Source organism: Sporothrix brasiliensis (assembly GCF_000820605.1).
Source record: "Sporothrix brasiliensis 5110 chromosome Unknown Cont14, whole genome shotgun sequence".
Classification (NCBI taxonomy): domain Eukaryota; kingdom Fungi; phylum Ascomycota; class Sordariomycetes; order Ophiostomatales; family Ophiostomataceae; genus Sporothrix; species Sporothrix brasiliensis.
The window spans coordinates 763,154-784,124 of NW_024467133.1; the positions used below are offsets into that span (position 1 = coordinate 763,154).

General features: G+C 56.0%; 11 protein-coding genes across 11 annotated transcripts; 10 read left to right on the forward strand and 1 right to left on the reverse strand.

The window, feature by feature from the left end:
* Positions 1-581: 581 nt before the first annotated feature.
* On the forward strand, positions 582-2,480 carry SPBR_03657 (uncharacterized protein; the record flags this gene model as incomplete). The annotated part of the gene is made up of 1 exon (XM_040761947.1): positions 582-2,480. One exon carries the CDS (start codon positions 582-584, stop codon positions 2,478-2,480), a length of 1,899 nt encoding a protein of 632 aa, XP_040622908.1.
* Positions 2,481-3,008: 528 nt separating this feature from the next.
* Positions 3,009-4,142, forward strand: SPBR_03786 (uncharacterized protein; the record flags this gene model as incomplete). Its single annotated transcript, XM_040762076.1, has 2 exons — positions 3,009-3,185; positions 3,243-4,142. 2 exons carry the CDS (start codon positions 3,009-3,011, stop codon positions 4,140-4,142), a joined length of 1,077 nt encoding a protein of 358 aa, XP_040622909.1.
* A 713-nt stretch (positions 4,143-4,855) lies between these two features.
* On the forward strand, positions 4,856-5,092 carry SPBR_03878 (uncharacterized protein; the record flags this gene model as incomplete). The annotated part of the gene is made up of 1 exon (XM_040762168.1): positions 4,856-5,092. The coding sequence occupies one exon, from the start codon at positions 4,856-4,858 to the stop codon at positions 5,090-5,092; it is 237 nt and encodes a 78-aa protein (XP_040622910.1).
* A 59-nt stretch (positions 5,093-5,151) lies between these two features.
* SPBR_03863 (oxidoreductase) lies at positions 5,152-5,715 on the forward strand (the record flags this gene model as incomplete). The annotated part of the gene is made up of 1 exon (XM_040762153.1): positions 5,152-5,715. One exon carries the CDS (start codon positions 5,152-5,154, stop codon positions 5,713-5,715), a length of 564 nt encoding a protein of 187 aa, XP_040622911.1.
* A 461-nt stretch (positions 5,716-6,176) lies between these two features.
* Positions 6,177-7,109, forward strand: SPBR_03814 (exosome complex component RRP41; the record flags this gene model as incomplete). Its single annotated transcript, XM_040762104.1, has 2 exons — positions 6,177-6,493; positions 6,584-7,109. The coding sequence occupies 2 exons, from the start codon at positions 6,177-6,179 to the stop codon at positions 7,107-7,109; spliced, it is 843 nt and encodes a 280-aa protein (XP_040622912.1).
* A 244-nt stretch (positions 7,110-7,353) lies between these two features.
* Positions 7,354-8,941, reverse strand: SPBR_03704 (protein disulfide-isomerase A6; the record flags this gene model as incomplete). The annotated part of the gene is made up of 2 exons (XM_040761994.1): positions 7,354-8,712; positions 8,777-8,941. The coding sequence occupies 2 exons, from the start codon at positions 8,939-8,941 to the stop codon at positions 7,354-7,356; spliced, it is 1,524 nt and encodes a 507-aa protein (XP_040622913.1).
* Positions 8,942-9,592: 651 nt separating this feature from the next.
* Positions 9,593-10,945, forward strand: SPBR_03744 (uncharacterized protein; the record flags this gene model as incomplete). Its single annotated transcript, XM_040762034.1, has 1 exon — positions 9,593-10,945. One exon carries the CDS (start codon positions 9,593-9,595, stop codon positions 10,943-10,945), a length of 1,353 nt encoding a protein of 450 aa, XP_040622914.1.
* Positions 10,946-12,043: 1,098 nt separating this feature from the next.
* Positions 12,044-12,578, forward strand: SPBR_03864 (uncharacterized protein; the record flags this gene model as incomplete). The annotated part of the gene is made up of 2 exons (XM_040762154.1): positions 12,044-12,397; positions 12,429-12,578. The coding sequence occupies 2 exons, from the start codon at positions 12,044-12,046 to the stop codon at positions 12,576-12,578; spliced, it is 504 nt and encodes a 167-aa protein (XP_040622915.1).
* Positions 12,579-17,310: 4,732 nt separating this feature from the next.
* SPBR_03732 (uncharacterized protein) lies at positions 17,311-18,754 on the forward strand (the record flags this gene model as incomplete). Its single annotated transcript, XM_040762022.1, has 2 exons — positions 17,311-17,514; positions 17,585-18,754. 2 exons carry the CDS (start codon positions 17,311-17,313, stop codon positions 18,752-18,754), a joined length of 1,374 nt encoding a protein of 457 aa, XP_040622916.1.
* A 1,149-nt stretch (positions 18,755-19,903) lies between these two features.
* SPBR_03876 (uncharacterized protein) lies at positions 19,904-20,185 on the forward strand (the record flags this gene model as incomplete). Its single annotated transcript, XM_040762166.1, has 1 exon — positions 19,904-20,185. One exon carries the CDS (start codon positions 19,904-19,906, stop codon positions 20,183-20,185), a length of 282 nt encoding a protein of 93 aa, XP_040622917.1.
* A 15-nt stretch (positions 20,186-20,200) lies between these two features.
* On the forward strand, positions 20,201-20,941 carry SPBR_03845 (uncharacterized protein; the record flags this gene model as incomplete). Its single annotated transcript, XM_040762135.1, has 1 exon — positions 20,201-20,941. The coding sequence occupies one exon, from the start codon at positions 20,201-20,203 to the stop codon at positions 20,939-20,941; it is 741 nt and encodes a 246-aa protein (XP_040622918.1).
* Between the last annotated feature and the right edge of the window lie 30 nt (positions 20,942-20,971).

Genomic DNA, 20,971 nt, shown 5'->3' on the forward strand with positions numbered 1-20,971 from the left:
AGGTGACGGGAAAGGTGACAGAAGGTGACAGGTCGAAATAGGCGACAGGGCACGCCAAAAGAAGGGAGAGTAGCCTCGAGAATACCCGATGACTCTGTGTTCTGTCGCACGACTCCCGAAAGCCCGATAGCAATTCGTGAATTACTAAACATCGAGGCACACGACCAGGCATTCTTTCACATCATTTTTGCTGGTGCCCGACCGGGGTTCGCCCAATCAGTGTCGCAGGGCGTTTTTTGTGCACAACGGCCCAGCATAACGCGACCCCAAAAAGGCTGAGCTGAGCTGAGCTGTCTGTCTGGGGCATTCACCCGTCGAGGCCTGGCTTTGTGGGCAGACGGCAAATTGGCAGGCTGGACGTGGATTTGGGGTGCCTAAGTCTTGGCAGCTTCCTGCGCCATATTTTATGTCAGTGTATTCTGTATGTTGTTGCTGTCGACGTCGCTTTTCAATACGTCGCCGTTTCATGGCCTCTACGATTTTGAATTCGATTGTGCGTTCAGAGTCACGATTCTGAACAACGACGGCATTGGGCAACAAACGACAACACTGACCACGCCGAAGGACACAGGCCACAGAACATGCCCAATACAACGGCCTCCGCGGGACCTGCCGCCGCTACGGCCGCAACCGTCAGCTGGCTGCATGCCTACCCGCCGCTCCTGATCCTGGCGTCCGCTGCCATGGCCCAGCCGGCCGGCCGTCTCCTCAGCGTCGGCGCCGTCTGCAGCGTCTGGCTGCGCGTGTCGCCCATTCTGTGCGCGCTGGACGCGCTGTCCGTGCTTGCTCGCTGCCTCGTCTACTGCGTCCTGCTGCGCGCGACGCCGTGGCAGGCTCTCGTCCTGATTGGGACCGACCGGTTCGCCGACGACGCAGGCACCGCAGTCGCAGCAGCCGCCTCGGCGACGGAGCGCGGCACGACGTCGCGGATCGCTGCCGTGGCCAAGGCGGCGACGACGACGGCGATCCGACTGGCCGGGTTTGCGCTGGGGGTGGTCCCGCTGGTCGAGCTGGTCTGGTTCGAGCCGGGCGGGCGCGAGGCGCGGTGGACGGCCGCGTGGGCGTGGCTGTACGTCGGGTCCTATGTCTTTCTGGAGGCGGCGGCCGCGGTGTATCGTTGGGAGCAGGCGCAGCCGCAGTACACGGCAGCAGACTTTGAGCTGGACGAGGTGGAGGCAGACGAGGTGGCACAAGAGGCGGCGGCAGTGACGGCGGGGAGCGGAACCGAGGGCGTGCCGTATGACGGAGTGCCAAGTAGAGATGCGACGGCACGTGCATCGCAAGAAGGAACGGTCGTGGGCGACGACGACGACGACGACGACGACGACAATCCAGTCGACGATGCGGAGACGGCAGACCTGCTCATCCGCGGCGGTGACCGAAGCGATACGGCCGCGGCCGCTGCTCCTGCAGATGCTGCGGATGCTGCGGCGGCTGCGACGCCGGCCGACGTCGAGGCCGCCACACCGCGTCCGTACGAATACAACAGCGACCCGTCCTCCCATCCACGCCTGCCCGGCATCCACACCGCCTTTGCCCACGGCGAGTCCTACGTGATTGGGCTCGGCGTCCTCGCGCACGCCGTCATCGTGTACTGGGTCTTTCTAGACCTCGTCCAGCCGCCCATCAATGCGCACATCCTGCAGGTCGACAACACCACCAGCGACGGCTGGCAATTCGTCAGCGGCTGGGCGACGCCCCTCTACTACATCAGCCTGCCCTTTACCTTTGCGGCAATGCTGCTCATCATGGCCATCACCCTCGGCAGCGGCGCCCTCGTCGTCATCGCCTTGCTGGGCGTCGCCAAGGCTGTCATCGCCCAGCTGCCGGCCTCCGTCACCGGCTGGGCACGGGGCCTTGTGCCCGCCGCCATTACCGTCGGCATGGCCGGCCTCGGTGGGCTGGCCACGGTTGTGGCGTTCTTCATGGGGTCGCCCGCGCTCGGAGGCCTCCTCTTGTCGTCGCACTCGATGTGGATCTATGCGATGCTCTCCGTCGAGATCGTCCTGCTCGTCCTCTACTTGTTTGCCTCTTTTTTGCTCTACGTCGTCGTCCGGCAGTGTGCCATCTTGATCAAGACGAGATACGGCGAGCCGCCCTCGGCGACCGAGCAAGAGCCCGCGCCCACGTCCTCGTCCACGTCCACGTCACGATTCGACCGCCGCCTCTCGCGCACCACGTCCGTCTTTCCCGCGCCCGCCGCCGACGCTCCTCGATGGGCCGCCGGCCTCCTGCCCTACACCACCGACGACAGCGCCGGCCTCCTAGCGGTGGCCCTGCACACCCTCGTGCTGTCGCTGGTGTGGTACGCCGTCCGCTTTGCCGTGTCGGGCCACTGGGCACGGCATTGGGCGGATGCACTGGTGGCGAACGCCACGATGGTGCACAACGGGACAAACGCGACCACCAATGCCGCCTTCTCTGTGTCGTCTGTTGTCGCGTCCAGCACGCCTGTCAGCACACCTGTGCAACTGTTTTGATAGAGGGGGCCCGTGTGGAAAGAAAGGCCATGGACAGCACTGTGGCTCAACACTCTTGTAGGCGGCGGAGAGAAAGCGAGCATATACCTATTTGTATTTTCTAGTCATCAAACAGCGCTTGCTTATGAATTTATCTTTATTTGATGTCGTCGGTGTCATTTTGTCCCCTCACGCCGTCCTCATCGACGTCGATGCACACTGGTCCGTAACCTACCAGGAAAATGTTCGGCAGTTGTTTGACAACGCTTTGGCATTCATCCGTTGGCAGATACGCCAATATAGATTGCGTAAATGAATCGACACATCAATCTACAGCATCCTCCACGGACATCTCACCGACCCAGAATTATCCATAGTGTGATTGTCCGACCCGCAACCTGGAATACGGACAATGGGGAGGCCGTGTGCCGCTGTTGTGCTGGTTTGGTAGCAATATAAGAAACAAGTGGGAGTCGCAATGGTGCACAGTTTCTTGGAAACGGCGATGCATCAACCACAATCGGCCACCGCCACGCCACGACTGCCACCATGAAGCTGTCCATCTCGGCCACGGCCGCCCTCCTCCCCGGTGCCCTCGCCCAGGGCATGCTCCGTTTCGGCTGCTCGCAGCTCGTCATCGAACGCATCGACCCCATTGTCAACCCGGGCCAGGATCCGTCGTCGCACACCCACCAAGTCGTCGGCGGGAATTCGTTCAACACTACGGTAGGTCGACTGTGTCTCTGTGTCCGACTGTGTCTCTTCCCTTCACTGACAGCGTAGATGGACCCGGCCAACCACGACCCGCCGGCCCTGTCCACCTGCACGTCCTGCACCTACAGCGAAGACTTTTCCAACTACTGGACCGCCAGCATGTACTTTAAGAGCCCCGAGAACGGCTCCTACCGCCTGGTGCCGCAAATGGCAAACTACCGCAACCGCAACAGCCCCGAGCTGCTGCAGCAGCAGGGAGGCCTCACCGTCTACTACATGCAGCCCTTTGGCGGCGCCAGCAAGACCACCGCCTTCAAGCCCGGCTTTCGCATGATTGCCGGCAACCCGGCGCTGCGCTCCAGAGCCGGCACGGCCCCGGGCATCTGCCACCGCTGCAACGGACAGGCCGAGCTCAACGGCCTCGGCGGCGTCCCCTGCGACAGCGGCGACTCGTCCAGCTTCCCGGCCACGCCCTGCCCCGGCGGCATCCGCGCCACCATCATCTTCCCCTCCTGCTGGGACGGCAAGACCCTCGACAGCCCCGACCACCAGAGCCACGTGGCCTACGCCCCCGGCGGCCGCGCCCTGGCCAACGCCGACTGCCCCGCCTCGCACCCCGTCCGCGTGCCCCAGGTCATGTACGAGGTCATGTGGGACACCCGCCCCTTCAACGACCCCGCCTACTTTGCCGGCGGCCGCCAGCCCTTTGTCTACTCCTTTGCCGACGCCACCGGCCACGGCCAGCACGGCGACTACCTCTTTGGCTGGAAGGGCGACGCCCTCCAGCGGGGCATGGACGCCCTGGGCACCAACGGCTGCACCAACGACGTGTGCAGCACCGCGCTCAAAATCCAGTCGGGCGCCGACGCCATCGCCTGCACCAAGGCGTCGCAGACCGGCGAGGATGTCGGCCGCCAGGGCGGCTGGCTGGCCTCTCTGCCGGGGTTTTCCGACAAGGAGGCGATGTGAGGATGGCGGGTGGAGGATGGAGGACGGACGGGCGGTGGTCTCTGGGAAATGGTCATGGGCGGATAAATAAGTTTGCACGGTTCACTTTCCCGGTGTGTAACTGCAGCAATAGACGACACCAGACTACAAATTGATGGACAGTATCGGTGGCGAGCGCTTGGGATGAGATTGTCTGTGATGTTGACACGACAACAGCAGTACTGAAGACGTTATTAGTAGCATCGAGACGAATACGTTCCATCAGCTCTTTACTCTATGATCGTTTTTCCATGTTCTTTTTTTTTGGCGTTAAATAAAATAACGGTTTACATCCAGATCGTTAAAAATAGAGTTGGTAAAATCATACGGCTCTCTCCAAGTGTCAAAGATTGTATACCATCTAGACCTAGTCCTTGCATCATAAGTCTTCATCAAGTCCATCTCTAGTCTTTCGGTAACATAGTAGTAATTACATGACTTGACATACTCATTTGCGTGGGGTGTTATTGTTATCTGAGGCTCACGGGTTAGTCATCAGGCTGGGCCTCTTGGCGGGGTCTTATCGCGTAAATTTGGTGGATCACACCATTCAGTCGAAAGTATGACGTCGACCATGATTGTCTCCAACGAGACTCAAGTCATCCAAACAAACGGAATTATCCATACAGCTTTGTACAGCTTCATCTCACCCCATCTCACTTGATTGCACTTCATTCATAAACGCTACGCACACAATGTCGTCTGTTCTCATTGTCGGGGCCACTCGAGGCCTGGGTGCGTCTCTTGTCAAGAAATACGCCGCAGCGGGATGGACAGTCTACGGCACAACGCGGTCGGCCGAGGGCCCCAAAACCGGTGATTTCCCGGCGGGCGTCCAGTGGATTCCCAAAGTCGACTTGATGGACAAGAACGCGGGCGCAACTATTTCTGGCTTTTTTGGCCAGTCCAAGCCCTTGGACGCAGTGGTATGACCCATCCCAGTGTCCGCCTTGCTGTGTTTATATCTTTTTGCATATTCTCGTCACTCACAATGGCCGATCCATCACAGATCATCTCTGCCGGACACTTCACGACCGAAGATCTGGACAAGAAGGGCCCGAACTGGGACGAAGAGGTGCGCATGTACACGACGAGCTCGATCGCGCCTGTGTTCATCGTGCACGCTCTCCACACGGCCCGCCTCCTCGGCGCGGGCAGCAAGGTGGTGCTGGTGTCGTCCGAGGCCGGCAGCATTTCCCTGCGGCACGAAAAGGAGGGCGGCGGCAACTACGCACACCACGCCTCCAAGGCGGCCCTCAACATGGCTGGCAAGCTGCTGAGCCTTGACCTGAAAGACCAGGGCGTGATCGTCTCGATAGTCCACCCGGGGTTCATGCGGACGGAGATGACAAAGGGCGTTGGCTTTGACCAGTACTGGGACGACGGCGGCGCGGTGACGCCGGACGAGGCGGCAGCCAGCCTTGTTGCGTGGATCGACGGCCTCGACCTGGCCAAGACGGGGCAGTATTGGGCGCCGCGTGGACCGAGAGACATTGGCACAGCGGAGCCCGTCCTGGGCCAGAACCTGCCGACGCCGCTGCGGCTTCCGTGGTAGTGGAGAGGGCCACATGGAACGTGCAGTATGTAGGCAGCTAAATGCCAAATAAACATTGCATCTTGCCCATAAATGGTCCTTTTCCACACGACCCCCACAACCTGAGATTCTACCCCATCTGTGTTTCGTCTTTCAAGTCTAGAAATAAAACGACTTACACGGAATCTGCACAATAAACACAAACCAATCGTTGTAAGACCTTTTTCATGTCCGTTGTTGTTGTATGAATGCTGTCCGCTGTTAGTTATAGCGCCAAGCCTTGCGACTTACAGCGCTTTTAGTGGACGCAGCTTTGCAACGCTAAAGTTGACATCAACGCTTCTCATGACGCCCCACTTTAAAAAAGTTGAAAACCGAAAAGGCAAGAACAACTCAATTCAACCTCACATTGCCAATTGCACCAAATCCAACTCCGACAACCCCGACGACCGTCCCCTGCCTCTCCGTCTGTCTCCCTCGACATGCCCCTCGACACCTCCACCTACTCACTGGCGCTGCTGCGCGTCGACGGCCGGCGCTGGAACGAGCTGCGACGCTGCCACGCCCAGGTCCGCACCCAAGCCGCCGCCGACGGCTCGTCCTACTGGGAAATGGGCAATACAAAAGTCATGTGTGTCCTGACAGGACCCAGCGAGCCCGGTCCCAAGCGCGCCGGCACCGTCACCGCCGGCGGGGGCACCACGGGCGCGGGCAACGAGACGGCCGCCGAGGTCGTCGTCAACATTGTCGTCGCGGGCTTTTCGTCGGTCGACCGTCGCCGCCGGGGCCGTACGGACAAGTGAGTTTTCGTCGTCGCACGGTTCGCTTTTTTTTTTGTTTCTTCACGTCCCTCGCATTCTCTCTAACAGCCACCGCCTCCTCCCTGTAGACGCACCCAGGAACTCTCCGCCACCGTCGCCCGGACCCTCGCCGCCGTCCTCCACACCCACCTCTATCCGCGCTCGGCCATTACGTTTTCTCTCCACGTCCTGTCCCAAGACGGCTCGCTCCTCGCCGCCCTGCTGAATGCCGCCACCCTGGCCGCCGTCGACGCCGGCATCCCCATGACCGACTACGTCGTCGCCTGCTCGGCCGGCAGCACGTCGGGCGACGCCGCCGCCGACACCACCGACGGCGCCGACCCCTTGCTGGATCTCAACCTGCAAGAGGAACAGGAGCTGCCCTCGCTGACCGTCGCGACCCTCGGCGCCACCGACCGCGTCGCCGCCCTCGTCTGCGAGAGCCGCGTCCCGGTCCAGCGTCTCGAGGGCATGCTGGCCGTGGCCGTCGACGGGTGCAAGCAGGTGCGCGCGATTGTGGACCGCGTCGTGCGGGAGGCCGGCCTCAAGATGGCCAAAGAAGCAAACAGCGGTGCAGACGCGGGGAACGTGTCATCCATGGAGATTGACGTGTAGCCGTGAAGGGGGGAGGGGGGGATACCTAGAAATACCCGGACATTGGAGGAGCATCAATGGCGTATTGTTATTTTGCTATACGGTCGGCGTTGGGCGTTTTGGTACGTTTTCATCTTTTGGACCTAGTCGTTTTGGGGATTTGACTGACTCCATACAGGCTAAGCATGCAACCATCAGTGTAATCAATTCAAATTTATTTGTCACATACAAATCGGCGTGCGTTGCAACGTTTTTGACATGCATCTTACAGCTCCTCATGTTTGACCTCCTTGGCCTCCTCCTTGGCCTCCTCTTTGATTTCCTCCTTGGCTTCCTCCTTGGCTTCGTCCTTGGTTTCTGCCAGCTTCTCCACCGTCGTCAGAACACTCTCCGGCAGCTCGTGCTTCGTGCCCTCGCCCATACGAATGTCGTCGATCCACTGCTCAATCGACTCCTGCGACAGGTCCACGCCACCGCCGCCTTCGTACTTGCGCCACCAACTGCGTCGCCCATTGACAGCCACCAGCTGCACGCGGTTGTAGCTGCTGGTTGCCTGCACCTCCATCGCCCCGAGCAACGCCGCCGACGCCGGGTTGCTGGCCGGCACCGCGAAGAACGGGAACAGAGCCCGCTTGTTCTGCGCGTACTTGTGTGCCACCTCGGCCAGGTGGTCTAGCGCGGTCTGTGTGTCGGCCGAGGCTTCGTCGGATGACGCGTCCGCGTCGCCGACAAACACCAGCACACACGTCGGGGCCTTGCCGCTGAAGCAGCTGCTCTGCAGTTTCGCGGCCGTGTGGATGGTGGGAACCGGCAGCGCGCTCTCCACGATGACAGGGGCTGTCTGCTGTGTAGGGGTCTCGGTCGTCGACGTCTCGGTCTCAGCATCAGCCGTCTCGGCGGTCGTCTCCTTTTCCTTCTCAGCCTTCTTCTCTGCAGTCTTCTTCTCTGCCGTCTTCTCCTTCTTCTCCTTCTTCTCCTTTGACGTCTCGTTCTTGCCCGTCTTCGCCTTTCCATTCAGATTCAGCGGCGGGTTGGGCTCGGCGGCCTGCGACAAAAACGCCGTCATCTCGGCGAGCTTGAACTTGCCCTCGTAGGCAATGGGCGTCGCGTCGTCGTCGCCCGTCAGCAGAAGCAGCGCCGGGAACGTCGTCACGCCGTACTTGTCCACCGTCGCCGCCTCCTTGTTGCGCACCTGGCCGATGGCGATGCTTCCCAGGAAATCCGTTGCCAGCGCCTTGGTGCTCGGTGCCGTCGTGCCCTTTTCCGTGAAAAGCAGCGCCTTCGCGCCGGGATGGGACGACAGGAACTCGTCGAGCGTGGCGTCCGTCACCTTGACCACGTGGTTGTTCATCTGCGACGTCACGCTCTCCACAATGGCCGCCGCCGTCCGCTGCCCGTTGTAGTTGTCCACCACGGTCCTCCGGCCCTTGGCCCGGACCTTGGGCGGCCGTGCAATCTTGAGCGTCGGGAAGCCCTCCACGCCCATGCTCGCGCACGTCTCGCGTGCCTCCTCGCAGTTGACGGCCACCACGTTGGCCAGGCCGTCGAGGCTGCGCGCGGCCTTTTCATAATCGGGCTTGAGATTCTTGCAGTGGCCGCACCACGGCGCATAAAACTCGATAATCTACAGGGTTTGTTAGCATATGCGCTCTCTTGTGCTTTCTCGAACACGTTGGAGTGAAACGTACCGATGTCCGGTTGGACTGGTTGATGAGGCGGTCCAGTTGGGCCTTGCTGTTGATTTGCGTGACAGCTGAGTTCTTGCTGTACAGCGACTCGGAGTTGCTCTGGGCCAGTGCCTCGTGCATGCCGGCAAGGGTGGCCACAACGGCCAAAAGGGTTTTGGAATGCATCCTCGGGTGCTTGGATACCTGGACGTTGGAAGTTGTGGATTCAGAGTGAAACCATCAAAGTGCAAAAGGTTAAAGGGTGATGCCTTGTACTGCTCAGAATGAAGCAAATACAAGTCAAATGCAAACGGCCGTTACAGAGGTAGATCGGCGATCGTATGCCAGCTTTATCCTGTTGGTGACATGCGCGAGACGGCAAAAAAGGCCAGCGTGGAGTCTTTGGTGCCGTTTGGTCCACTGTAGGGGATATTTACCGGCAGTATTTAGCCACCGCCTTTCGATGCGACAATAGTGCCCTGCTAATGCTAGCTAACGCCACACCGCCTTCAGTTAATGTCGCCTCGTGGCTGGAGCTCATTTCGACATTTGGCGGGGTTCATGGCCTTTGTGACGTGTGCAAGGCAGGAGGAACCGAAGCTACGCCGTAGTGCTGCGCACCTGCCAATTCGTGCCACTCCTTTCCAGGCAGCCTTGTTTTCTGGAATCCTCAGCATTCTCACATCACCAACATCACGAACATCACCACCCCGTCATTCCACGTTGTGCAGTCGCTGCACCCCCGAATCACTCTTTCTGTTACTGCTGCGGATAAAATACTACTTCCATTTCAATTCAAATCGGACGTCACTCCCAAGCGCCCACACAACCGCCGCCATGGCCGACGCTATGGCCAGCCTCCGGCAGGCCGACCCCAATCTCTACAAGACGGCCATGCGCGCCGAGCAGCTGCAGAACGCCGAGCCCATCGTTGCCTACTGGTGCGACTACTGGGTCCTCAAGCAGATCCTCAGCAAGGGCCTCCACACCTCCTCGCCCGACGTTTTAGAGTACAGCACCCGCCTCATGAACCGCATGGAGGCCACCAAGGAGACCCGCGGCAGCGAACCTGCCATCGCCGACGATATCGAGGGCCAGGCCTATGTTGAGCAGTTTGCCCAGAAGCGCCTCGACAGCGCCCAGAACGTGGTCAAGGCCAGCAAAGTCACGGCCACCACAGCCAACACCTTTGACGCCGCCGCCACTCTGTTTGGTCTCGTCAACATCTGGGGCGCGCCGGACGCCGAGACCATCCAGAAGATCAAGTACGCCAAGTGGAACGCCACGCGCATCCTGCGGGCCATCAAGGACGGCAAAGACCCCAACGAGTCGAATCCCAAGCCGGGCGATCTGGCGAAACGAAATGCTGAGAGCGCCCTGTCGCCCGGCTCGGAACTGCCACCTGCTGCGCCGGCCGATGGGCCCCGACCGGTGACGATTGAGGATGAGACAGAAGACAGTACAGCTGCGACGGGTGCCATTGCCGATGCACGCCCACGACGCGACTCGGCGGGTGTGTCGTTACCGCATAGCCCGGTGTCGTCCGCGGCCGGCAGTGCTCATGTGGCGCCTGGACTGGATACCATTCCGACACTCCCTCCTGCCGCGAGCGGCCCTCTCCCTTCATTTGGCTCACCCACAGCACCACCAGCCGCTGCACCGTCGCCAACCATCTACACACAGGACCCAGACGCCGAAGCACCGTCGTCGGGCACGTATATAGATGACCCAGACGCGTCAGTGCCGCCAGCCAACTTTTCTCCGACCGTGCCCACCTTGAGCCCTCCGACGGCTCCGCCCGATCTATTCTACCAGCCGCCTCACCAGCAGCCGTCAGCGCCGCCATCGGCGCCACCGTCCGCGCCGCCATCGGCCCCGACAAACGGTGGCTACTTTGCGGGCACCAGCGCTGCACCGCCTCCGGCAGCCGCGCCCACGGGCTACCCGCCCGCCTTTAACAATCGCGTCGTTCCCCAGCCGTCTGCCCCGCTACCGCCATCACAGCCATCACAACCACCGCAGCCTCCACAGTCGTATGCGCCTGTGAACAATGGCGGCCCCGTCGACGACCTCGCCATGGTCAACGCCCAGAAGCATGCCAAGTGGGCCATTTCGGCCCTCAACTTTGAAGACGTGCCGACGGCTGTGCGAGAATTGCGTAAAGCACTGCAGTTTTTAGGGGCGGCGTGAGCTTCCGTGGGGGTGGGGAGGTACAGAAGGAGGGACCATAGACAGCGTCTTGCGACAATCTTTGCTCGTGTTCTCGCTCTTTGTCTAGCGTTTTGTTGTGCCATACATGTTTCGTTGAATCTTGGGTCCTTCGTACATAATACAACTTTATTTTCTAATAAGGAGACTGGTGCCACTCGTACCTTCCTTTTCCGTACGGTTATCCCTTTCCGTGATGCATGTGGATCCTGCTGTTCTGAGAAGCAGTATCTTGTGCTCACACCCTCCTATTCCCTTTTCAACAAAGGCATCCGCCACTGTCGCTCCTTCCCGAAACCTGCAGCTTCGTTCTCGATTCCCCAAACGCTAATTTCTACATTTGCACTTTTTACCCCTATTGACCATCGTGTCTATTTATCGTCGTACACTCTCTGTGTTATCTTTTCTCACATACGAAATGATTTACAACCACGGACCATGTCGGACTTTCAATTCTCATCACGTCTCATTTGGGGGCCAAAAGGTGCTGCATGCATTGCCACGAATCCCCATTTTACCGCCTGCCCCTCATCCGTCTCGCCAACAATCTGGTCGCCGATGTGATGGCCATGTTTTATCACAGCCCAAGAATAGACCCCATGGCCCATCATGAGGCATATCTTCAGGCTGAGCAGCAGTCGGTCTTGTAGTTTTAGGCTGCACTGTGACCACGCCGTTGTCCTGCAGATTCGTCTGGCTCAGCCTCCGGTCAGGCACTCAAGGGCAGTCTCTGGTTCTCACCAAAGGATAGGTTCTCTTTTCCCGTCATCTCAGTCGCCTCTCTCATTTTTGTTTCCCTTATGATATGTCGGAGAATCCCCGCGGCAAAGAAAACGAAATTCTGAGTTAATTTTTGTCGAAATCGTGTGTCTACCCAAAACCCGGCCAGCCTTGTTATCTAGGAGAGTCCTTCGTGGGTATTTCTTTGGCCACCTTTTCGTATGTGCCTTTCTGCATCTCCAGTGGTCTCTAACATACAAGTGTTTTCCAATTTCCTAGCTTTAATTCCCGCTTCTCACTGGACACGACTACACACAAAACGCATGAGAGCCACAGCCTCATTTCCCATTGCACGCAAACATGGATCCCATCACGGCTCTTTCCGTTGCAGCGGCAGCAGGCCAGTTCGTGTCGTTCGCCTACGATCTGGCCAAGGGCACTGCAGAACGATACCGATCAATTGAAGGCACCGAAAAGCGCCTTCTCGCAGTGGCCGCAGACGCAAAGCACATCAACGAACTTCTTGATGCTCTTTCCACCCCAAACGACGTCACCGGAGGCACTGGATCGTTCGTGAAATCTCGTACCACGTCGACTCTCACTACAAAGCTCGATGCCATCGTACAAGAATGCCACGCGGTCGGTGTGGAGCTCCAAACACTTCTCGACTCGACAACCGTGCAACCTTCTGAGAAACGACGAATGGTGCAGAGCGTGCGGGGCACATTTCGGTCTATGCGAAAAGACTCGGAGATATCTCGACTCCACGAACGGCTGCGCTTTTTACGAGAACATGTCGATAGCTGCCTCATCATGCTCCTCTGGTATGTCAACATGCACCGACAATGGAATGAACGAGGCACAGTTTGGCGACCTAGGCTTTGGGGGCTGTTAAGATGCTAACAACGACCATTTGCAACAGCACCGAGGCATCGTCCACAAAAAAAGCTTTGAGTACAATCTCAGAAGGATTGACGGACAAAACACTCGACTCACAGCAAAAATCACTAAATTTAATGGTGAACGACATTGTATCACGCATTAACACAACAAGTATGATTTCCTCCCGAACGGAGGAATTGATCAGAACAATGGCGCGGGATGCCACGGACATTCGGTCTCGAAAAACACTCATGCTCGCTTTTTATTTTCCTGGGATAGCTAAACGGGAAGACGAAGTGTCCGAGGCGCATACCAAAACGTTTCTTTGGATTTTCGATGGATACTCCACAGACGACCATAACGAAGTTATATCGAGCGCCACGAACACAACTAGTGATAAAGAAAAGATCGATGTCGAGCACGTCGAAACGGGAGGCGAAGCAACAAACAAGCAAGACACAGAAAAGGACAAACCATCCAATTCGAAATCCACAGCTGTGGGGTCCGCCAAGGTGGACAAGCCCAATTCGAACAGCGAAGGAGAATTAGAAGAAGAAGAAATCATGTACCCTCTATACCGATTTCATACACCGCGAATTGCACTACGAGGCCCCTCCGACACTTCTAACAGCGAGGGAGGTGACGAGGACCCCATGTTACCGGCGAAAACATTTCTAGACAGCACTTCTCGTGATGGTCAGCAAATTTGGTACGAAGATCTGCCTCCGGTCAAGAACACTGGCTTTCTTCCCTGGCTGCGCTCTGGATCCGGTATTTATTGGATAACTGGCAAGCCTGGTGGAGGAAAGAGCACCTTGGTGAAATTTATCTATTCACATGCAATAACCGCCGAGGCACTGGCCGAATGGAAGGGAACGGCGGACTATCTGGTGACCGCATGCCACCACTTCTGGTCTGCGGGCTTTGATCTGCAGAAATCAGAAAAAGGCCTACTCCGGTCGATCCTTTATCAAATTGCGGCATCATTCCCAAGTATCTTGGCATCCGTCTGTCCCGAACGCGATATTGATCTCAGGGGAGACCATGGTATGTCGTGGACGGTAGGAGAACTTTGGGACATCTTGACACGGGTCATCATGTGCCCTGAGACAATGCAAATATCAGTCAAATTCGTTTTATTCATTGACGGGCTGGATGAATACGACGGCGACCAAGACGAAATTCTCCACCGTTTGAAATCATTCGCGGCACTACCACACACGAAAATATGTGCAGCAAGCCGCGAATGGTCCGTAATCTACCGCCACTTCATGTCCGACGATGTTGTTCCAGTTCTTCAAATCAAGGTCCACGAATACACCTACAAAGATATATACCGGTATACCAAGGATAAGCTGGACGGCGAGCATCAACCAGCCCGTTTTGCACCCACGGCAGCCGAGCGGCAAGCCTTGATCAAGGAGGTTGTTGATCGAGCCCACGGCGTCTTCCTTTGGGTCAATCTTGTGTGTAAAGATCTTATCCGCGGCTATGACAACTCTGATTCATTTGAAGTATTGCTTCAACGGCTACGATACCTTCCGACAGACTTGAAGCCCTTTTTCAAAAAAATGGTGGATGACATTGATCCAATTTATAAGGATGACTTTGGGATGCTTATGTCTGCCATGCTAAACGCCGTATTCTTTTCCTGTCGTCGACTTAATTTCGCTGACTTTAGTCAAGGAAAACAGAGTTGGACACTCGAAGACGCTTGGAATATTGGTCCTAACCTCTCGACCCGCCAAGTAAAGGCACGAGGGGCAGATTTAGTCGAATTCAAGAACGAATCATGGGACTTTATACACCGATCTGTCTATGACTTTCTCCGCGAGGATAACCAAATCAATGAAATTTCTCTCATTACGAAGCGAAATTCTTTCAACCCCCATTTATACTGGGCCAGGCAGTGCCTTCGAGGATATTTCCAGAAGCGGCCTAGGTATATCGGAGACTCACCCACCTCGATAGGTATTGCAATTAAGCATTCGTTAAAGTACGAAGCCGAGGCAGGCACCAGTAACGCATTGTTCTTTGATGAACTGGACGACCTTTTCAGTGGTAAACGGATCGACTATATGAACTGGCGAAAAGGAACCACACTCGCCAAAGCGATGGAGAACGACCTCAAACTATATACTGCATCGGTTTTGCAAAATCAGAAACACAAGTTGCCAGAAGAGCTATTCTCGAAAACGAAGTCGAACCACAAAAGGTTTTTTACTTTCGTTTCCTCGCACGATAACCATGAGAAATATATCCTGAAGGCAACCCCACTAGCGATGCTTATCGCTGTTGGCTGCGTGTCAACTTACAAGCACGGATACAGAATACGATCGTTCCACAGTTGGAGTCCCAAGCGAGATATGCTCGAGTTGATACTTCCTTTTGGGCTTCCAACAATGGAATCCGTGGACTTTCACCCGCCAATCGGGGCGCCCAATGCCTGGGCCTTCTTTTTACAATTTGCAAGACACGGTGTTTTCTACCCCTTTATACACGAGCCTTCCCAGGAAGTCTTGTTCCGCTCTGTGGCCCGTATTATTGATGAGGGTGACATTTGTGACCATTTTTTCGACAAACGAACACATCTCCCGGTAGAGAGGCCGGACTTTTACACAATCAGAGAGCGTTGGCTGATGGTTTCCTATGCTCTGCAGCGGCGGCGGCGGCGGATTCGCATTTTGGGTTGTTTGCCTCGTCCCGAAATAACACACTGGCGATACTATCTTCGAGGCTGGGCATCAATTATCTATCTCGCAACATTGGCGCCTCCTACCAAGCACAGCGACAGAGATATAGAGATTGCCATTGCGGAGTGGATATTCAGGGCCAGAAAGATAAATCAGTATGTTGGCTATCCTCGTGCCCCTAAAACGCTACCCCGGTGGTGCTCATATCTACCGAGCCAGCTTGACAGTTTCTGTAAGCTGCTATGGCCGCCGGTCTGGCTTTGCATAATATCAATCATCTATGTCTGGTTCGTGTTCGTGACACCCAAGCCCAGACAGTGGTACGCCGATATTTCAAATGCCATTGTTTGGATGCCTTCATCGTCACGATATGAGGGATGTGGTTACGCTACGGTGGTCTTGACGACTCATATCATCGTATGGGTGGCGTCAGTCTTTCTCTGCGTCCGTCGTCGGTACATGGACTATACAACTTGGTTTCTTGCGGAGCAGGCCGCACACGATGATTTAGGGCGGGAAATACGGAGGTGGAAAAGGAGTCCGACATATGCCATGTTGAAGGAGAATCACTTGGAGTTTGCTGTGAAGAGGAGGTCGAGGGCAAAGGAAGCGGACGTTATCAAAATTGCGGCTGAAGCACGGGTGCGTAAATTGGCTATTCCATATTTTATTTCGTTTTTGGTGTTCTGGTTACTTTTTGGTTAGTATGCGTTGGAAGTATAAAAACATGTAGACTGTCCTCCTAAACACCAAAAGGACACAGAGGAAGACAAGAGTACAAAGTAATGGGGGAATTCAAAAGAATTATAAGAGGTAACTACAAGTACTGACAAGGTCGCTAGGTGTATCACTTGATTTACCACGATGAAAGGTCGGCCTGGAGAAATGATGAGATGTTACTGTTCCCCTCTGTCCCACTATGAAGCGAGGCGAGGAAGATTGTGAAATTTAAACAAAGGCTGCCTTTGTGGTAGAAACACGTGTCCCGGCATCTCGACAGGTCCGAGTTTTTCGTTGTACGATTATGGTTCTTGCAGCAAGCTGTAGACCACTGTAGATTATGGTGACTAATCCAGGGGTTCCAATGCAACCACTATCCTGTAGACATGCTGCAGAGGGCTTTAAAAGAACACTAATACGACGTACAGCAACGAATATTACAGCTTTTGCTCACTCAATGCTTTGCATACAGTTTTTTGTGATAAACGAACCTAGTTTAGCTGGCAGCTTCAGCTTTGCGACCAGAAGCCACACCACTTACACGGGCTGGCCCCATATTTGACGTGCTAACGAATAGGCGTGCTGCATCCGGCACTAGCTTCATCAGTCCCACATCAGCATCAGGGCAGGCACAGGTCCAGCAACGGCCAACAGCAGGCCAAGAACGGTGAAAGATCAAAGACGGTCAAAGACGGCCAGAATGGTCAAAGACAAGACAAAGAAAAGCCACGACACTCTGTAAACAGGCCAACGGCGTGCCCGCAAATCAAACGACATGCTGGCAGGCGTTGTTATTTTTGCAGCCACCTGTACGCTCGCACGATAGCCTGACCAACAGCCGAGAATCCCTGCCCTGTCGACCGTGACAGGCACGTCCAATTTTGTACAGCCAGCCGGCTTCCGCATCCGTCGGGCGTTGCAGAGACTTGGACACGACAAGTCGAGAAAGGCCCCTTTTCTCTTTGCAAACACATCTCGCTCTGCACCATCCACGTCCCCTGCTCTCTTTCCTTTGCTTTCCGTTTCCTCTTTGTTTTTTTGTTCCCCTGTTGTTTACCTCCATCCCTACCTCTTTTCTTTCGTGATGTTTGTCGCCTGCCTTGTTCTCTTTCTTTCTGCCCACGCCGACTTTCTATAAAGCCGTCCAGTTCCTCCCCACTTGCCTCTTCACCTGGCTTCTCTTCGTCACCGCACAAGAACTCTTCACCCAAACCCTTCATCCTCACACAATAACACTTCATCTGGCTTCTCTTCATTCTCGTGCATAAATTTTTTATCTTAACTCTTCATTCTCGCACGAGTACCTTTTGTTTCCAACTTTCCAATCCCACAATGCCCCCCATCTTCCCAATTTATCCCGACTGGCCAGAGTCCGCCGCCGATCTGGTGCCGCTGCCTTTGTGCCCCGGCCCCAAGCTTGCTCCCTTTGATTTCGAAGGGCCGCAGAAAATAGAGTTCCTCAATTACCTTGGCGGGGGCCTGCATTCCCACGTCCTCAAGGTCCGAATCAAGGGACAGGATTACGCCCTCAAGCTGGTACGTGGCTGCTTCCCATTTTGATTCACACGTTGGATTTGCTGCTTATTTTTTTTTTTTTCTTCTCCAGTTCCGCTTCCCCTTTGAACTGGACTGGCTTGGTCCAGGCGAAGATGAGCGCTACAACAGAACACGCAACAAGATGTCCGCTTTCGCCGCATACTCGGACCCGTTCAACAGCGAGTGTCGTGCGTTTGGTCGTCTGAAGGAGACTGGCCACGAGGACCTCGCCATCCCCTGCTACGGCTACGTGCTGCTGGACGAGGCGCACGAGCGCAAGCTGCAGGACAAGTTCGAGCTCGTACTCAATGGGAACTGTGAGTGGCAGACGGATCATGACATGCGCGGCCTCTATCCCTGCGAACGGAGCGGCAAACCGCCACCGATCCGCTGCATCGTGAAGAAACTGGCGAAGCTCGAATGCGGCATTGAAGGGCACACGATGGGGGTGTCGAAGAAAGGACAAGCCCTCTACTTGGGCAGCGGCCGCGTGAACCCGAAAATTGGCAACTTCAGCGTACCCGCCGCACGCAAGATCTTGCGAACCTTGATCCATCTGCATCAGCTGGGTATTTTCCACGTCGACGTCCGACGCGAGCAGTTTTTGGACGGCCACTTCTGCGACTTCAGCACCGCCGTGACCATACCGCATTTCCTGACCAATCCGGAGCTGAATCCCAGACTGAACGCCGAGGAGATGGCACTCATGGAGCACGAAACGTTTGTGTATGCCATGTGTGATTACTGGGCATTTGAGACCATGCTATGCGAAGACATGTGCAAGGAACCCCGCCAGACATCCAGGTTGAAGGAGTTGGTGACCGTGTTCCCGCGATGGGCGCGCTATGAGGAGGGCTATCCGCTTCGCGTGTACAATCTTCGCCGCACCGCCGTGCGAGAACAACAGAGACAGCGTGTGTACGCATTGGTCGACCCACGCAAGTTCGACTGGAAGGCACTCGCGGAGGTGGAACCGGGGATGGAGGCAAGGCAGCGTCGCAAGGTCACGTTGCCCTTGCGCCCCGAACGGTGGTATTTCGACTGCACTCCAGAGGAAGCGGCCGAACTGAATGAGCGGAACCCGGCATATTGTACCTTGGAGTGGTTCGCGACAGAAGAGGGCTTTATATACCCTCAACACAGATTTCGTGGTATACGTGCTGACAAAAAGGTAAAGGAGCTGGAGGAGAGAGAGGAAAAGGCGCGAGCCGAGGCCGAGGCGGGTGAGGCTTGTATCTAGTATTTGTCTATTTGTCTTTTTGTCTTTTTGTTTGCAAGTTGATTTTCGTTTCCGCTTCTCTCTATTTTTGACCACACTTCATGGCAAGAGCTTGCAAAAGCAGCTCCCTGTGACCCCCACGGAAAACAGTCGGTAGCTGTCTGCATGGATCGCGCATGCTCGTCACATTTCTTGCGCGCGCACCTGACCAACAAGGACATGCACGTCCACAGTTTTCCGCGCTTCTCTCACTTCCCTCCTGCATCCCTTCTGTTTCCCTCATGTTTCCCTCTTGTGGATTTCGGCAACGCCGATAAGGATATGAGTCTGGTTGGGGTCTAGAACTCTAAATGTAGTGGATCTATGGGCGGTGTGGGGTCCTGGACGGTGAGGGTCCAGAGACGATGAAGGCTCCAGGGACGGTGTGCTGCGCATCTGCAGATGATAACGTAAACGACGAAAATATGCTGAATCGCACGCCGCCACCAAGAAGGGGAGACGTCCAGCTGAGAAGCGGTGGAGCAAATAGCCGGTGGCAATCTCTTTGCACTTCTCGCACATTATGGGCGTCTTCTGCACCTTTGCCCATGCGCTGGGCTTTTCACATCATGTTTTAGTATATGCTGGTGGCTGTAGAGACAGGGCAGTTTCTTTCATGTCCAAAAGCCACAATTCAGGAGATTTGGGCCAGGACGGCATCCCGTGCACCTCATTGGCCGGGCAGAGCATTGTGACTGGCAGCAAAAGTGACCAGTCGTGCTTTTATCAAAACGCCCAGCAAAATATATGATATTGAAGCGAAGAAGCTAGGAACGCATCAAACAACACTTCTCTTCCCACTCTTTTTCAAAGTTGACCGGGAAATTAGGCACAAGGCTGCTTCATAACCACGCGATGTCCAGAAAAGTGACCAGAAAAGGAGACCAGAATGACGATTCCGTGGACGAGACAGCAACATAAAAACCAGTCTCTCCCGCTCTCTTTTTCCTGTTTGACTTCCCAAACACTCCGACTTTGTCAATACCACATCTCCATCGCACGAAAAACATCCAAGCTCTTCCTTAGGCTTGCACCTCCACGCACACGTTTCTTTCCGTGGCTCTCTCGCTGACTATTTCTATCTTGTCTCACTTCTCAACAAACATTGACGGTCTCAACTTCGACTTTCTCATGGATCATCCCAAGCCCACGCTGCGAGGCAGTCTCCTGCCTGACAAGCCCTACATACCATGCGAGTCGACTACCAAGGGCAACACTAGATCGGTGAACTGGCCCAAGACATTCGAGCTTCATCCTTGGCGTGCCTTCAACATTCACACGCTCAACGAAAGCTACGGCCATATCCTTGATGAGCCTCTGCCGCCGGAAGTCGCTGACATCGTGCCGTCCACCGCCCGGCTGCAAGGTCTCGTGGTGAAGGACGACAATGGCCCCAAACACATCATCGCCTGAAACGACAAGGCCGTCATGCCGCTGGTCAAGTATGCCAAGCAGTCGATGGGCTTGCACGTCGGCACGCTCCTCCTTCACCAGTTTGATAATGTTGAAGACGGCACCAAGCCCATTGTCGCAGGTGTCCACAACAAGACCATGATTGGCCACGTCATTGAGCTGGGCAACCACCAGCGCGACGTTCTCGTGGTCGGACTGAGCCGCACCAGCGTCAAGTGGCAAGGAAGCGCGCTGCTCAAGAACCCCTCCACCACCGAACAAGAGCCGACATTGCCGGTTCGCCAGCTCGCCAACCTTTGCGCCCAGACCGGCACGCGCTATGGATACATCCAGACGGACAAAGAGCTTATGGTCTGCTGCTTTGGCGCCACAAAATCGGCTCAAGGAATATACGGCGACTGGAAGGTCTTTGCCATGCCCACGCCCTGGAACATGGAGGTGCCGCTGCCTCGCCACACTGGCGCACGCTCCTCTCTCATGAGCACAGAGCTGGCGCTGTGGTGGCTCTGCATGCTGTCGATGGGCGACGCCGACCGCTCCATCGTCGAAGCAAAGGACATTGTCCCCATTGACACCTGGGACACTGTGCACCTCGTTGACAAGAACACATGGGTCCACCGGCACCGCTACTCGGGCTTCGAGAAGCCTGCCCCCCCTCCGGCTGCGCCCCAGCAAGGCCCTGTCGATCCCTTTCTCGGTGTCAACTTTGACCTGGATGCGGAGTATTGGCTCGGCACCAACACCATCAACAACTGATCCCGTTAACATGTGCGTAATGGTGTCTCA